Source organism: Astatotilapia calliptera, chromosome 18 (assembly GCF_964374335.1).
Source record: "Astatotilapia calliptera chromosome 18, fAstCal68.1, whole genome shotgun sequence".
In the NCBI taxonomy this organism is placed as follows: domain Eukaryota; kingdom Metazoa; phylum Chordata; class Actinopteri; order Cichliformes; family Cichlidae; genus Astatotilapia; species Astatotilapia calliptera.
In genome coordinates, this window is record NC_137439.1 from 25,086,610 (window position 1) to 25,104,476 (window position 17,867).

A 17,867-nucleotide genomic window follows, 5' to 3' on the forward strand; every position below is an offset into this window, starting at 1 on the left:
ATGGTTCAGACAGGATTTTAAAAAGAAAAAGGAAAAACAACCCTTTCATTCACTCTATATATTTCAAGTTAGCTTGTTTTTGCCTTTTTTTTTTAAAGCAACCCCATATATATGAGTTTATGGTGGTGTGGTGTTTAGCACTCGTTCCTAAAGGTAGTGGGTTAAAATCCACCAGCTACTCTACCAGAGTTTAAATGTTCTCCATTGCACAGGAAAGGCTAATTGGTGATTTTCAAAGTGACTGGTGTGAATGGTTGTCTCATTGTCTTAGCTCGGCAATAGACTGCCAACCTGTGGAGGATGTACCCCATCTTTCACCCTGTGACAGCTGCAACCACCCCCACAACCCTGAGCTGGATAGGTGCAAGAAAATGAATGGATGGAATTATTACCAATAGCGGCAAAGCATAAAAATACACTTCACAGACATAAAGGGAATGATTCAGGCTAGCTTGTTTATTTTCCTTTTCCATGTTTCTCAGGTCGATATCCACAGCCTGCGTGTGAAACTCTGCTCATGCATTATTCTTAGTCAAACCTCCAGTGATGCAACACTAAGCAAAACATATTGAATGACGTTACATAGCACGGGTTTTACAGTGGGGAAATGAACATCCAGTAAAATGGCTCCTGGTTTAAAAAAAACAACTAAATAAATAAAAAGCTAATTAACTCTACTGACAAACAAAGCACGAGATGTAGCAAATTCTAAAACTACAGGTAATGATATTAAAAAGCAGGCACTGACACAGAATATTGGAAAGCTAAGGCACCGAGCTCAAAGACAGTCTGACTGATCAGTGGTGGGGAGCTGGATGAACACCTACCGCGGTATCGGTTGGCTGAATAGGAGCAGGTGAGTGGAGAGGAGAGGCAGATCAGGTGACACTACTGACAAGAAAGGACAGGCATGTGGGAGTGGTAGTGACTGACATGACAACAGAGTTAGCGCATGGAAAAATTACCCTAGTGACTGAATGAAAACCCCAGGATGTGACAGCTTGGCTCATTTTAAATTCTTGACCAGCTTTGCTAAACTGAAAGAATCCCCCGGCTCACTTAATTACCGGTAAACAATAAAATAAAGAAAAAAGAATCAGTAGAAAATCTGGTATCTGTAGTGGTTTTATACATTTGTTATATGTCATCCAATCAACAGGGAACCTCACATCTGACACTGAAAACCACAACGCTACATGACCATATGTTAAATGTTGTGCATGTATGGGTGTGTATTAAAGGTTTATTTTAGGTTGTGTACATGGAGCTTTCAGTAGCAGACTGTCGTAAAAAAAGGCAGTCCCTGGTCTAATATTAAAAGGCAGCGTGTAACTGAGGCTTCAGAGTATGAGGGGGGGCATTGTCCATGTTAATCTAGGTCAGAGGGCCAAGACCAGGAAGCTGTAACTGGAGAATGATTTGAGATTACCGGGGATGAGTCCAGTAGCTGATGCCTGTCCAGGGATTATCTGAGAGCATGGGTGAATAACGCTGAGTGGCAGCACTGGCTCACATAAACTTTCCCTGGCCTGTGGTGGCTCCTGTTTCAGTGCCCTCCGTTTATGAAGCTCAGCTGCAGGAACTACGAGAAGAGGAGGTGCTGAACACGTGCTGGGAATATAAAGAGGTTGGCACACAACCACATGTCACTGCAATCATCAAACACTGTTTGGAAGAGTCATGTGAAAATGATAAACACACACTCAGAGGCAGGAGTGAACCTGGAGGCTCTTTATCGCCCCCTGCAGGACACCTGAAGTAAGCCAGCTCGACTTTTCCGTTTATGTGTATCACCTCGCAAAATCCTTGCTTTGCTGTACACAGTGATGATGATGATGCAAAAACATTTGGAAAAGAAAAAAAACACAACTAAAAACCAGTCATGAACCTCAGGTAGTTTTTTTAAAGTCTTCTTTATATTGTTTGTCAATCAAAAGATGAAAACAGACATGGCAGCCGTGTTGTCTTTATGTTCAATCAGAAAAACCTGCAAAACAAGGCGAACTCTAGAGAAGGCACACAAGACAGAGTGGTTAACTACAGTATGTCCTCAGATGGCAAGGGAGCATCCATTCACCTGGATATACAAATACAGACAGTGACAGCACATCCAGGAAGAAGCTGGGGCTCTTTCCCATCATAACAAAGTATACTTTTTAAAATACTTGTAATTTTCATCGTTTCCCTTACACGATTAAAAAAATAAACCCCATCAGAGCCCAAATAAAGCCAATTTATCAAGTAAATGAATGAAGACTGATCTCTTATCAGCCTTTTAAACATACTGTAATGCTGCAGCTGGTTAGGTTAGCTTGGCATAAAAATCAATGAGAAACAGTCTGGCTTTGACTGGGAATGCTCTTCTGAAGCTCCTGAATTAATGCATAATTTCGCCACTTGTAAAAAAAAGAAAAAAAAATGGAAACGTTTGGCTCATAGTGGAGTTAGGGGACACCCAATACAGCAGGGGAACTTCCTCATGTCCACTCTTCATGCTTTAGTTGCTAAAAGTCTTAAATTTACTGGTACAAAAGTCGCATTGAAAACAAGGAAAAGCACATTTCCCCAAACGGATTTTAGCAGCCTCCCGTGTTTAAATGCTTCTACGTGACAAAAATAAAACCAACAACACGTCCAGACTTCTGTAACCTATCTGCCAGGAAATGCAATGGATTTAAAAAGTTGTAAATATTTACAGAAGCAGCAAGTTCACCTCACTTCAATAAAATAAGGTGTAAACGTTTCCTCTGTTACCCTCCAAAGGAAAAGCTGCACATTTACAAGAGTCACACACTTAGTATAGTATAAAACATACACGCGTGCCCCGGGAAACAGTCCGCGTTCACAGGACTTTTACTCATAAAAACCTCAAAAGGCTCCATTCAAGTCCAGCAACACAGCAACGTTTCTTACAGTACCGTCTCTTTAAGTTAGTAGTGGTGATGAAGCGTGAGGCATGTCGTTTCACCGTCAAACGTCTTTACGTACAAACCAAAAACGTAATAAAGAGATAAAATACAACCAAACACAACCAAACAGTACAGAGCCAATGAGAATCTTCTGGATAGAAGAACAGTGAATCCAATTAGGAGTGGAGGGATGATCAGCTGTCGGCCGGTCGCCTTTAAGACGCGAGCCGGGAGAGGCCCTCGGCATGGACGACCTTCGGCGTTGAAGTGAAAGGGAGTGGAGCAGCTGCCGGTAGCGATAGCAACCTGCCGATTGAAACGCGAGCTCCTCGTCCAGCTGGCCGGCACAGCCGCGAGTAGCAACTGCTGCCAGTCCGGTCGCTGCGTCACAGCCGGATTGCTTCTCCAGCTCCGCATCATGCTCTCAAACGAGGCACACGGTCAGCGGTAGTCCTCAAGTCTCACCTCACTCCCACTTCTGTTTGTCTCAAGAGCGCATGACTGAGCATGGACGAAGTGTTCCGTCCTCCTCCAAAGCACTCCGCTCTCTTCTCTAGTTTTTGGGGTAGATTTTTTCATAGAAGAAATTTTGGGCCAGCAGGTAGAGTTCCCCGTCCTTTTCCCGGACAGCATGCGCCCTGACGAACTGGAACTGCTCCAGGGCAAATTCATAGAAGTCGTTCTCCATCTTCCAGATGGTGGACTGCTGCAGCTTGGCAATCGACTCCTTTGTGGGTGGCTTCTTCTCGCTGGTCTTCCTTAGGTGGGACTTTTTACCTGTGATGCGAGTGGGAGGAACAACATGGGATTAAAGGACATGAACTCAATCATTCAGTACTTAGTACACAAGCGGCCTGTTATATTTACTGGTAATGCATTTAAGTGTTACTTTTGTTAGTTTTGCAGAAGCGATTGTTGCAGTTCTTCTGTTAATCCACTGGCATTAACAACAAGCAGCTTCAATCAGAACGACACCTTTTCTTTTTTCCGAGATCTTTGAACAGTTGCCATTTTCACATGAAACAGCAGCAGCTTCTTTTCTGTTTAGGCGCGTGGCCTTCATTAAAGTGACTTCCTGCTGCTTTGTGTCAAAATGGCTGCCGTGAAAACAGCAACATTAAAGCATACTTAGTGTGAGCTTTTTCTAATATAAACTACACAACCGACAACAACAAAATCCTACATAACACTGCTATCTGTATGTCCAATAAACAGCTAACACTAAACATGTGTGTCTCTGTGTGTGGGGGAGGCTGTCTTAAAGGGCCAGTTCATCTAAAAATAGGACTTTTATTCATTTAGAGTGTGCTGGTGTGTGACGCACAGTTATTTAAGCCTTTTCTTCAGAAATGTAAAAATAAAATACATAAGTGTGGGTGGGGGGGGGGAATTGGGGGCCACCTCCTTGTAGGCAACAAAAATTGCTTCGACAAGCAATTGCAGGTAGGCATGGTGACCACTTTCTTTTGCAAAACATCAAATAGGTCACCGGTTGGGAGGCAACTCATCTCCAACCCGTCTCCAAACAAGACTGCAGTCACTTTCAGACCGATCGGCAAACGTTTGAAAACAATTGTTGTGTCAACTGTCAGTCTTTGCAGAAGGGGGACTTGAATTAACTGCTTATATTTTGGTTATATTCCTATATTTAAGCAAAGCATAATCAAGATGGATCAGACTCAGCAGATTTTATAGCCAGTATCTCCAAAACAAGGCAACCTGCACCAAAAAGACACTATATTGCCAAAACTATATGCTCGTCTGCCGTCACAAGCACTTGCGTGAGATCCCAATTTAATCCATTGGCTTTAATATGATAAACCCATTCCACAAAGCTCTCTACATACAGTTCTTGAGCTAATCTGAAGCCCACATGAAGTTTGAAGATCTGTAGCATTGACTCTACAGAAAGTTGTCCACCTCTGCACATTATACATCACAGTATCTTTTATACAGCTGTGGCCATGAAAGTGATTGGAACACCTGAATTAGAAGATTTGGATGGGTGAATGAATACTTCTGGCAATATAGTGTATCTAAAAGGAATAAATAGCCCTACAATAAAGATGAATAATAGATAAATATGACTTTGCAGTTAACTGTCCATTTAACTCTGGAAACAGGCTACTAAATAGTGTCAAGTTTATTTGCTCTGTATTAAAAAAACCAAACAAACCCAAAACAAAAACCACGCACTGTAAAATAAGTAGTTCTTTAATTAACTGTTAATTGCCTGACACTTGACTAGGCACAGTGACTGTGCATCATCACTGTGCAGTAGTCAGAGAAATAAAAAACAAACAAACAAACAAACAGAAAGAAGCACCACAAACGGTCATGCGTTATCTACAGTCCTCCGGTTTGACCAGATTGAAAGTCACAGATAACTTACTAATGCCAGAAACCTGGCAACCAGGTGCTAGCTGAGTAATTTAGTAAACATTAGCTGTACCCGTGCACAAAGAAATGAGACAGATCAAGACGACGTGACATTTGAATGTGAGACTTAGTCTTCAGATTAATTGTTTAATGCGCTCGGGTATATTGAATCATTGTGCATCGGCGTGATTGTCACACCGGACCCTATTGTGCTGCCCATTATTCATTCTGGCTGCACTCATTATAACTAATCTGTAACTACATCAGTGAAGCAGCACGACTGCATTTTGATCACAGCCGATCACAGGAGAGCGATTCAAAGCGCTAATGAACAACCACAGCACATAAACACAATATTTAGCCCTGAAATTGCAGTGAGAGGATTGAAGCAGCAAATTAATTATATATATATATATATTAGGGGTGCAACGATACACAAAATTCACGGTTCGGTTCGATACTTTGGTGTCACGGTTCGATATTTTTTCGATACAAAAAAATGTTCATGCATTTTTAATTTGTCATTTATTAAAATTATAAATATATATTTTAACTCAAAAGTACAGTTTTTAAATTTAACCCTAACCCTTGTGCGTGTTTTTTATTTTGACAGCGAATGCGCACCTGCGGACCACTTATGTGCAGCCCTGGTTATTTAGCTCATCATATTGCAGCCACAGAAATTCTTTTGTCCATGAAACCATGAAGCTGCACTTTCTTTTTGCCTTATAGTCTGATTTGTCATAACTTCTCCGTTTTGTGGTAAGCTTTTCTTTGGCTGTCACTTCTTCACCCTGACCTGTCTTATTTGGCTCAGCAGAACTGAAATGCTTTTACACACGCACTCACATAAGCTCAGCGATTCTCTGCGCGATCAACCTCTCACATGTGTAAGCTGCGGGAGATTTCACTTGTCATGTTTGCATAGTAAGCTAACGATTAATAAGACGATGTCAGAGGAATTGGTGCGCAAATTATCATCACTCACAGATCAGTGCTGTCGCTCTCTATACACAGTTCGCATGATTGCAAAGTGAAAGCAAAAAAACAAGCGCAAATTCAAACGCGATTTCAATATGTCACATATTGACAGTGGCTCACCGATGCCAATGACATAATTACCGAGCTACATTTCTGAAAGAATGCAAAAGCATTGACATATATTTTCCTTCCTACAATATCCCGACGGGCAGGGAAGAGATAGATTTTGGTAGCCCGACTGAAAAAAATCGCTAGCTTCGGGACGTCGGGCTAGCGATATTGCGAGCCCTGTATCTGATTGGGGAATCACTCATCTTTGGAAAAGAGAGTTTATTACAGAGAAATGGCTCTTTCCAAAATAAAAGCTGTACTATCCGCTTCTTCTGGGCTATATTCTCAGCAGCATAAGGAGAATCATGTGCTAACAGCGGTCTAAATGACTCGGCTAAAGTTAGTAGCATGCTTGCTTTTTTTTGTCTGCTTTCACTTGTCTTTGCACTAGGATGATGTCAGCATAAATGTGCAGTCATATTCGTTGTGTTCCCACTAGTGCATTCAGGTTAATCTCGTTGAAATGACCTTAACGCCACAACAGGCAAATCTCCGTTAACGAGCTACCGCCGATCGCCCCGTGCATGGGGCTAGACGGCCAACACGTTAACGAGCTAACTGCGCTAACACACTAGTTCACACCAATGTAATTGAGCATTGCATGGCACATCCAACATACTGTTTTACTTTAGTCCATGACTCGCTTACCTTCAGGGTCATACGTCACATGAAAACCAAAATAATTCCAAACGCCAGATCTGAATGAAGTTCAATTTGCCTGTTGCAAGGAGAGCTTAACTTCTGTCTCGCTAGCTTGCCCTGCGCTCTTCCTTCTGACTATGCTGTCTGTGTTGAGCGCTCAGTGGATCTGCGCTCGACAGTGCAGCCTAGGCGGAGTAGTCGAACACAGATTCACTGAGCGCTCAACACAGACAGCATCGTCAGAAGGAAAATTGATAAAATAAATTACAAATGTTGTATTGTTCATACATATGTGTACCGAACCGAAAGCACTGTATCGAACGGTTCAATATCGATACGAATATCGTTGCACCCCTAATATATATATATATATATATATATATATATATATATATATATATATATATATATATATATATATATATATATATATATATATATACATACATACATATATACATATATACATATATATACATATATAATTATTATTATTTTTTTATTTAAACTGTGTGGCAGGAGCAGCACCTGTTTTGTACAGCTCAGTGGCTCCTTTGAAGAAGCGTGGCAGCGCGGCCTCCAGCATCATGACAAAATCTTCCAGCTCTTCTGTTACGCCGACCAACATGTACTCATTCACCAGGTTGTACTTTGCCTGCTCCAGAGCCCACTGACTGCCCACGTTCCTACACACAAAAAAAAGAAAAAAAAGTCATGTTTTTCTTTTCGATGTGGATATTTTCTCTTTATTCTCAGGGAGTCGCTGCTCTGCTGGATGGGAAAAAAAATATCCCACACAGCTTGGAAAAACTGAGCAGAAATGGAGGGGAAGAATGATGTAAGGCCTGACACGGAGGAAGAGGAGGTGATGGAGAGAAGAGCAGCAGAGAGGAGCTGAAAGACAGACAGGATGAACGATTAGGTGAGCCGTGAGTCCGGAGAGGGTTGAGACAACAGGAGAGCGGAGCAAAAGGAAAAAAAAAAAAAAAGCTTGGTAGTGAAAATAAAATAAGGATTGTTTAAACCTATAAAGTAAATTGTTGGCAAGGCCTTCTTAAACACATCAATCTATGACTGGCTGCACTGACCTCACCTTTTTGTCTTCACTATTTATTTAATGTTTCCAAGGGCCTTTCTATTACTTTAATATACTGCTCTCTAAATCCCAGACACTCAGACCTTCAGTCAGCAAGAGGGTAGATGGATTAGTCAGGGTGAGAGGGAAGAGTAGGGTCAGCGAGAGACTGATAAAAAAGGAAGAAAACACAATGTAGAGAGAACGGCTCAAGGCAGTGAGAGGGCTACTGGAGACCTTGAGGAGAGAGTGTAGCAAAGCAGAGAATGACTGAATGTGGTGCTCTACTGAAGAAGACTGATACATCACGTCTTTTTTAACAATTTCATCTGCATGCACCGAGGAAAAGACAAGGTCAGTGACTTTGCTTGTTTGTGTTGTTGACAACAAACCCAGAGAAAATATCTCACCGCTGCATTTATTCCTACCCTAACAGTGGTGTTAAATCTGAACCCAACCGAGCATATTTAACATTTGATACTGTGTAAATGCATCGAGCCAATCCTGATTTATTCTTATTTTGCTCCCAAGGAGGCAGAATTATAATGCAGTTTTTTTTTTTAAGTGCTCTTGAGCAATGGTACTCTGGGCTTTCAGAAGTTTTTCTTCAGACATCGGCTGCTTTTTCGCTCACTTTCAGTCAAGTTCTTGTACCTGACTGTTTTAGGAGGAACCGGTTTTCTTTCGGAGGCCAAGGAGCAGACCCAGGACACGCTGAAGGGATTATGTCTGTCAGCTGCCCTGGGAATGCCTTGGTGTTCCACCGGACAAGCTAGAGGAGGTGGCCACGGAGAGGGAGGTCTGGGCTTTTCTGCTAAGACTGCTGCCCCGCGACCCAGAAAAGCGAAACAAGATGGATAGATGTTTTAATAGTCTGTCTTTAACCACTCTTTTATGAAAACATTAAATCTGCCCTGTCAACCAATTTCTGCAGTTGAATCCGTAGAAAATGCTGAAGATAACACAGTTAAACTGGCATAAAACAGTACTTTTGCACCAACAAGGTGATTCCCAAAAGAACTATTAGCCAAAAACTCAGCATGGTGTGCAGTGCGTCCTTAACCCCCCCAAAAACTGGACATTGGAGGATAAAAGAAATGGCAAGTTTAAAAAAAACAACCTCCCTGTGACTGATGAACAGTATCTGAAAAGTCATGTGTTTAAGAAACAGTTAAACACCCAGCACAGGCCTGACACAGGACCTGCAACATTAGTTGATCCATCCACTGATTGCCAACAGCAATAATGCTACATAAAAGCCTGACATGACTTTGGGATACTTTACTCTCTGCTGTAGTTTTTTCAGGTCTGCTACTTCTTCTTTTGTTCTCATCTTGTCTGCTTTGCTCATTTTTAAAAAAAAAAAATTTTTTAAAACACACAATGCACACCTCGAAGAAAACAAAACAGTGTATTGATTTATAGCTACACTATTTTATTAGGTACATAAGCTGTATCATTAAGCCTGTTCATTCCTGTTTTTGGTTGCAATATAACCAGATCTCTTCTGTCAACATGCAAATGTATAAAAAAAGGAGACACGTTTGATAATCTCAGACTCAGTGTGGTCTGAATGCGACACAGCAGGAGCAGCAGGTGTTTGAATTCTCACCAGCATTCGGAGTAGTGACCACAGAAAAAGGGAATCTGGAGCCAGAGCTTCTCGGGAGCGCAGTCCGAGCCACCAGCTGATACACATTCATCGAACGTCTGAAACACAGAACATGAAAAACACCAAGAAAGCAGATGAAAAGATAAGTGTTCCTTCATATTAGACCTTCATATCCCTTAATGCACTGTGAAACAAAAGAAAGACGACAACATTCCGAAGTAGCTTTATGCACAAATATAATCCTGAAGCTACACGGAGCCTTTAAAAGGTACTTTAAGTGGTTATTTTCCACAGTTTAGTCAGAACTTCAATTCTCCAGTAATTTTTTCTTCTAGTTCAAAAGAAAAAACAAAACACACATTTGGGAGAAATGAAAGAGAGGGAATTTTGTTTTAACTGGAATTACCACCTCACAGTGGTATGCTAGTTAAGTAGCTGGTAACAACCCAGTCTGGTGACATTTTATGTCACCACTTCATCGGATTTTCCTGTTAGAGGCATTTGTGTGAAATTTAGCGATAATTAAACTGCGAATTCTCGACTTTGGTGAGGTGACACTGATCTTGACTACTAACTTTTAATGAGCTCATCCTTGAGTCCAAATGAACATTTGTGCCAGATGTAATTAGATTGTTTTTGCTAGCATTCCTGATGTTTTTCCATTTATAACCACGGGATTCAACCACGGACACCCCAAAACCACTCAATGCCTTGATGACTGTCGGCAGCACAGAGGCCTCGAAATGCTGAGCTCTGGAAGATAAACGCTCGGTTTGATCACTCAAGCCAAATATTAAGTGAGATTTCATCCACAGATCCCTGTTATTTAAATGAAAATGAATCCATTCTTTAAATAAAAGAATAAAGCTGTTTTACCTTCTTGTCTCCTTGTTTTCTGCGTCTCAAGCCGGGCCTGTAGTCGTCCCCGAAACGTAAAAAGTAATAATAGGACACCAGCCTTTCAATTGGGTCCCTAATCACATTTATGTAGATGGGCTTCTTCTTCACCCCGAACCTGAGGAGAATTACTCGTTTCAGAAAGCTCACCAGGAATGAAATCAAAATGCATGAAACAGAATTTTTGTTTTTATGCAATTTTGTTTTCTTAAACATTCAAATGGATACAATTTGCTTTTCACTCTGAGAGTGAACAGCTTTAAGTGACCACAAGGTGGAGTCAGCTGATCAAAGCCACAGCAGGGTGGATTAACTGGTTACAGGGCTGTGGAGAAAAAAAAAAACAACACTATGTGAAATGAAGGCTTCTTTACTTGGTGAAATCCAGGAAGGAGACGTGTCCGTGGTAGAAAGCCGGCTTCATTTCCCTCCATTCAGTCACATTCTTTACAAACCGCACCTGAACAAACCAAAATCAACATATCACAATAATGACCTCCGTAGCAGACAAAGATGATCAGGTGTAGGAAGATGGAGGAAACGCAGGTCCCCTGACCTGGTCCTGGAGGGACATGACCGGGTTGTTCTTGGTGGTGTTGATGTGCAGGACGTGGTAGTGGTTCTTCCCGCACAGGTCGTAGGCGATGTTGGTGAAGGAAGTGCTGGCTGTCTTGGGCACCCGGTTGTAGATGATGACCACGTCATCCTCGCTGTCGGACAGCGCCGCGGCTGAGTCCCGCTCCCGCAGGCTGTCTTGCGTGTGCCTCTGCTCGATCTCTCGTACCTCGTGTCTGGCGATGGCTCGTTCTGGGGAGACGAACGGAAATTAGAAAAAGGCGAGTTCAAGATGCAGAAGTTAGATTTTTTTTTTTTTTTAAATGAGAGTTGCCTGAAAGGAAAGATTAAAAAAAGTCCTTCGGTGAGTTACTGATTACTCAAGCTCCAGGTGAAGCTGTTCTCAAGCTGAACTTGACCTTTGACCTCCCTGTGAAGCAGAATAACAGCAGGAACTTTTCCGTGAAAAAGGTCCAGCTCATTTGTTAAACTACTGATCGATTTAAGAGAAAAATAAGAAGACCACATGCTCCAGTTTGATTTCAGAGCATCCCAAATCCTCAAAGCTTTGTGTTTTTTTTCTTACTTACAACTATGATCCAACACTCACTGTACTTGATATGCATGCTACAAATATAGTCTTTGATTCAAATCTGATCCACTTACACCTTAAAATATCGTGTTTCCTTGTCAGAAGCGTCAGCGCTGTGTGAGAGACTAAACTGTAACTTCATTAAAAATGGATTTTCATTTCACCATCTGTCGGGAGAGCTTCAAGATCTTTCCCTGCTTCACGCCGAGGATCAAGAGTAATGTCAAACAGGAATATTAGGTAATCATTTTGTGAGCAGCCCATTTCACACTGTGGTACTGCTTCTCTTGTTCGCTAATCAGATTCATCTTTAATATCAGTCCTCTACCTTTACTTTCACTCTCCTCATTTAACTGCAGAGTGGACTGTGTGTTTGCTCATATTTTAGATCAAATAAATGTACCTTCATTTGGACTAGCATGGAGAACAGGCTCAGGGTAATGGCAAATGATTCTTCTGAGAAAGGTGTCACATAAAGGGGAGTGGGAAAGGGAACAGTAAGAGGTGGTTCAGGGTTAGAGGTTGGCAGTTATTTTGTGGCTAACTGGATATTTGCAGGACATCAATGTAGCTTAAATGAGAAGGGTGGAGGGTTTTTTGTGAGGCGTGGGGGGGCTGTTTCCACCTAAACACTGCACGAAGCTGCAGAAAAGCCAGACCCCAGTAGCTCGGTGTGAATAGATTGAACACAAAGAAGGCCTGGCCTTTGTCGTCCTTGGGCTTTTCTTTATCTGAATTCGCCTCAGATTGACGGGTGTTGACAAAGCCTCAGAGTGCTCTGCAGGAAGCATGGAGAGAGAAGAAGGGTGTTTGTACGAGGAGGGGAGGCAGCACAACACTGGAGAACCTAATACCCGTGGGAGCTCCCAGCGGAGCCACTAGGCTCCTAAAAACCTTTCCTAATGCCATGCCTGGCAACTGAGACACAGTTACAGCTTGGACCTGGCTTGGACGTCTTTCCAGGCTGGCATCTGGCACCAAAAGGCCAATTAAGATGTCATCTGCGATTCCAGCAGCCTCCCCTTCATCTGTGTGAATGCGAACATACTCTCAGCCCCTGCTCTTACACCTTCCCGAGCAGCTGTTAATGTTCCACTCATGAAAGCGAGATCTGGTTTCTGACGGTGCCTCGTCGTTTCCGCATGCTCACAACTGGACTGATGGCGTGGAGACGTGCCAGGTGGCTGTAATGGCTGAAGGCTGTCAGCGTGCAGAACAGCTGTAATGGAGATACTCATTCGCATGTCCGTCCAAAGAGCGCCTTGGCCAACAACAACAGAAATAACAGTTGCTATGTTGAAACTTTCCCAACGTGGGATCAAGTGTCGTTTTTGGATTATTTTTAAAATGGAGTACTGCGACTGCAGAGAGAGAATGGCAAAGACAAAAGAAGAGTTTTACGGGTGTGCAGTGCCAGGTGTCTTAAGGACACACTCTTTATTCTCAAAGGTTTTGACAGAGAGTTGACTCATATGAATGATGGGAACCTTAATATAATGGTTATTCCAAATATTATCTTACATTAGGGCTGTTCGATATAACGATATATATCGGATGACGATATAAAAACGTCTATCGTTTCATTTTACGCTATTGTTTGTTTCGTGGTGTCGCAAAATAAACTGTTTACTGTAATATTTTTTTCATCGTTTTGATGGTCACTGTAGTGGCTATATTAATTTCTTAAAGTTCTCTTTTTCTCTTATATTTAATATAACCACACTACGGACGGACACCGCCTGTTTTTATGCGTTGTGGTTAGCAGCAACGATGGTAAAACCATCTCGTGTCCGCTTGTTTATGTTCCACATAAACCTTTCACAATAAAGCTCAAGATCCTGTTGAGACTTTTCAAAATAAACCAAATCACGTGAAAGAGCAGATGGACAGAGTTTACGGATGAGAAGTAAAAAAAGAGCCGTCAGGTGCTAAAAAATAAACCTTAGGCTCAAACGTTAGAACAGGCTTTTCCCCGCAGCACGCCGTGTAATAAATACTCACAAAAAAAACGGCGGGCATTACAACTTATGTCTAAAAATGTCTAGTTTCATGCATCTGTTAAAACACTCGACTCCAGCTACATGACGCGCAACTGGAAACACTTCCCGCAAGTCGAGCTGCCCGAGATTCACAGAATTCACAGAAAATGTTACATTTTTGTGATTTATATCGTTATCAGGACGATAGAATTCTTATATCGGGATATGAGATTTTGTTCATATCGCACAGCGCTATATTACATCTTAGTTATTTTTCCTATACTTCCCACAATGAGGTCTATATAATTTTGGACAATGACATACTTTTTGTTATTTAAGGGCTGGCAACCACCGACCACAAGGGAAAAAGAAATAATCCCTGACTGGTTGCAAGTGGATGAAAGAGGTAGTCACCGTGAAATTGATGACCCATTGGCAACCACCTGCTTCTAGGGAAAAATGTGCATTCTGCCTCCAGCTGGCAAGTGGTTGCTGGAGGTTGCTGGCAGTTGGTGGTGTAAAAGCTGTCACAAAGAAGTATTCGGTGCTGCGACTATTTGGATCACTAACAGGTTGCTGAGGTCGCCAGGATTTTTTTATGGAAGATGCCGACTTGTCTCCAAACACTTGCAAACTAATTACACGATGGCAGTCAAACTCTGCAAACTTAAAACGTGGACCTTTTGAACCTTTTGAAATGTGTCGGTTGCTGTGCAAAGCATAACTTTTATTTTGAAGGTGAATGTTCTCCGTTTCTGGTTCGTGTCACTGAGAGAATCACCTTGTAATTACTTTTAACCTGTGTAGTGGAGATATCAAAGACAGGCACGGCTGTGGCACTGATTCAGTCTTTGAGCACTACGGTCACCCCGGTGTGTCGGCCAGAACACCACTTAAGGCCAAATTGCCCAGAGCACGGAAGAAGGAGAGAGCTTGAGGTTCCGTTTGAGGCACTTTATTGTCACCGCTTGATTTCTGGGGCTGTAACACAGCGGGTGTACATAAGTGTGGGTCTGGGTGTGTGTGTGTGTGTGTGTGTGTGTGTGTGTGTTTCTTGTCATTTACGCACACCTAACATGCCCCAGGAATCAGTGCACCCCCTCCGGACCAACACTGCTCAGCCGCCATTAAACTGCCCACCTTACTAACCGGATGATGTCACTAGAAGGTGGGCTGGCCCAAACTGACAGAAGATGGAACATTACATGAACTTATATAAACTTATAAACACCAGTAAAACTATTATATGAACTTTGGGGCCTTTTATACAGCCGCCCCCAAATGTATGTAAGACATTTGCTCATCAATAAGGCAACAAAGTTCTAGGGTTGTGGTGAGTTCGACGCAGAGCTGTCCTCATCTTCTCCAGAGGGCAGCGCAGGGAGGACAACCAGTCTGGCAACTGGCCGAGTGTAGACTCTCTCCTTCACCTTCACGTCAGCTGACCTGATGCGTCCATCAGGGCTAGGATGAGTTTTAATCACCCTCCCCACCGGCCAGAGAGCCCTGGGAAGCTGTGGATCAGCGATCATCACCACAGAGTCCTCAGCCAAATCAGCTGCCGTTGTTTGCCACTTCTGGCGAGTCTGCAGACTGGGAATGTACTGACGAATGAAACGTGACCAGAAATGGTCAGCCAAAACCTGGGAGTGCTTCCAGCGACGGCGACTGAGGAGCTCACTCTCTGGGTATACTACCTGAGGTAGCGATCCATCCGGCCGCCCCATCAGAAGAACATTAGGAGTCACCGGATCTGCATCTCTGGCATCGGAAGACACATACCCCAGGGGCTTACTATTGAGTATCCCCTCCACTTCGGTGAGTACAGTGCGAAGCACTTCTTCTGGAACTGACTGAGCACCAACGGTGGCATAGAGGGCATACTTAACCGACCGGATCTCCCTTTCCCATGCTCCCCCAAAGTGTGGGGCACCTGGAGGATTAAAGCGGAAGCTGATCCTCTGGGGTGCTAGAAGCTGTTGTAGTTCCGGGGCCATCTTCAGAAAGGTCCCACGCAGCTCCCTCTCACCTCCCCTGAAGTTGGTCCCCTGGTCTGAAAACAACTCGGCAGGTGTTCCTCTACGGGCGACAAATCGCCGAAGAGCCATCAGGAATGCATCTGCATCCCTGGTGGTGAGGCACTTGAATATGATTCCCCATCTCTTCTCAATACGCCGACCAACCTTGACCTCAAACGGCCCGAAGCAGTCCATTCCCGTAGAGTAGAAAGCCGGTTTATATAGACGTAGCCGGGCTGCTGGCAGGTCTGCCATCCTTGGCACTGTAGGTCTAGCTCTCCACCTTTGACAATCAGCACAGAGGTGTTGGTAGCGCCGGACAGCTTCACGCCCTCGCAGAATCCAGTAGGAGCGTCGAAGTTCTGCGAACACCCGCTCCGGGCCAGGATGATGGAGGCGGCGATCAAAGTCTTGGATCAGGAGTTTGGTCACTGGGTGGCTTGGGTCTAAGATAATCGGATGGAGTGTCTCCAGAGCCAAATATTCAGATCGACGAAGTCGTCCTCCAACACAAATGAGCTGTCTGGTCTCATCCACTTCGGGTGACAGAGAGAGAAGACGACTGCTCCTGGGAACTGGCTTACCGACTTTCAACAGGTTGTACTCCTCCAGGAAACTATCCATCTGGGCCCTCTGTAGGATCAGCCTCTCCGCCTTGCGATAGTCCTCAACAGTGGGATGACCATCTGGTTGGGCCGCCCCATGTAGCTCCCGCGCTGTAACCTCTAACATCTCACTCCAGGTTTTGTAGCGGCTCAAATCTGAAGTTGGCTGACCTGACGGAGTAGTTGCTGTGGTCCCACAGAACACAGCTTTGCGCAGCTCCGAGGCATCTCCTGCTTGGTCAACCGTGAGATCCTCTGGCCAGGAGTCTGGACTGCGCAGGAGAAAGGATGGTCCTTGGCTCCATCTATTTGGTACAGTGAGCTCCTTCAACTTCTTCCCACGTGTCACATCGTCGGCTGGATTCCTTCCAGAGTCGATGTATCTCCAGGAGTGCCTGTCTGTCAGCTCTTGTATCTCAGCTACACGAGTGCCCACGAAGACCTTAAATCGGCAGGATTCAGACCTCAGCCAGGTCAGCACTGTTGTAGAATCGGACCATAGGACCGTCTGGTCGATTCTAAGGGTGAGCTCCCTTTCCAGCACTTGTGAGAGCTGTGCCCCAGTGAGTGCAGCACAGAGCTCCAATCGGGGCATGGAGTGGAACCGCTTAGGGGCAACCCTGGAACGGGCCCCCAAGAATGACAGATGCACTTCACCATTTCTGCCAGTGGTCCGGAGGTAAGCTACTGAGCCATAAGCTTCTTCAGAGGCATCACAAAATATGTGCACCTCTCTCTGACAGCTGAAGGGGTCCACTTCCTTAGGCACATATGGTCGGGGAAGAGTAATTTCAGGTAGAAATTGCAGCTCTTCCTCCCAGGCTGTCCACTGCTGCATAAGCTCCTGAGGTAGGTGTGGGTCATCCCAACCCCTTTGCTTGTCCCAAAGATGGCGGATGATTACCTTCGCTCTGGTTGTGTAGGGTAAGATGAACCCTAGGGGGTCGTACTGGCTGGCCAAGACCTTGTAGATATTGCGCATCGTGGGGACTGCATATGGAACTTGACGATGCTTGTAGCCTAGGACATCTGTGTGGAATAGCCAGCTCAATCCCAGGGTAGATTCTGGGGTATCTACCTTGTTCTGGGCCAGCCATAGCTCCACACTAGCGGAGCAGCTCTCTTGTGGTAAGTGACTGATGACGTCACGTTCATTGCTGGCCCACTGACGTAGGTCAAAACCTGCTGAGGCTAGGATGGCCCGTAACCTGTCGACAAGTTTCCTTGCCTCTTCCACGGTGGGGAAACTCTGAAGGCAGTTGTCCACATAAAAACACCTTTCGACCGAGAGTCTCACGTCATCATCTGGCTGGCTGTTATCCATGACATGACGCTGCAGGGCAAATGTGGCACAGCAGGGGCTACACGTGGTTCCGAACGGGAGCACCCGCCACTCGTAGACTGCTGGAGGGCTCTCGTCGCTGATGTCTCGCCAGACGAATCTGAGCAGGGCACGATCTTCTGGTAAGAGATGAACCTGGTGGAACATGCCTTTAATGTCCCCACTCACTG

The 17,867-nt window shown here is 44.1% G+C and overlaps 1 protein-coding gene across 1 annotated transcript in view; it reads right to left on the reverse strand.

Annotated features, from left to right (window-relative positions):
- Nucleotides 1-1,959: 1,959 nt before the first annotated feature.
- The window catches only part of hs2st1a (heparan sulfate 2-O-sulfotransferase 1a), a 39,452-nt gene continuing 23,544 nt past the window's right edge, over nt 1,960-17,867 (reverse strand). The window contains exons 2-7 of the mRNA XM_026149794.2: nt 11,163-11,413; nt 10,981-11,066; nt 10,586-10,724; nt 9,710-9,807; nt 7,551-7,708; nt 1,960-3,686 (exon numbers count right to left, since the gene is read on the reverse strand). Coding sequence (XP_026005579.1) covers nt 3,463-3,686; nt 7,551-7,708; nt 9,710-9,807; nt 10,586-10,724; nt 10,981-11,066; nt 11,163-11,413 — 956 coding nt within the window. The 3' untranslated portion in view covers nt 1,960-3,462. The remainder of the gene's footprint in view (nt 3,687-7,550; nt 7,709-9,709; nt 9,808-10,585; nt 10,725-10,980; nt 11,067-11,162; nt 11,414-17,867) is intronic.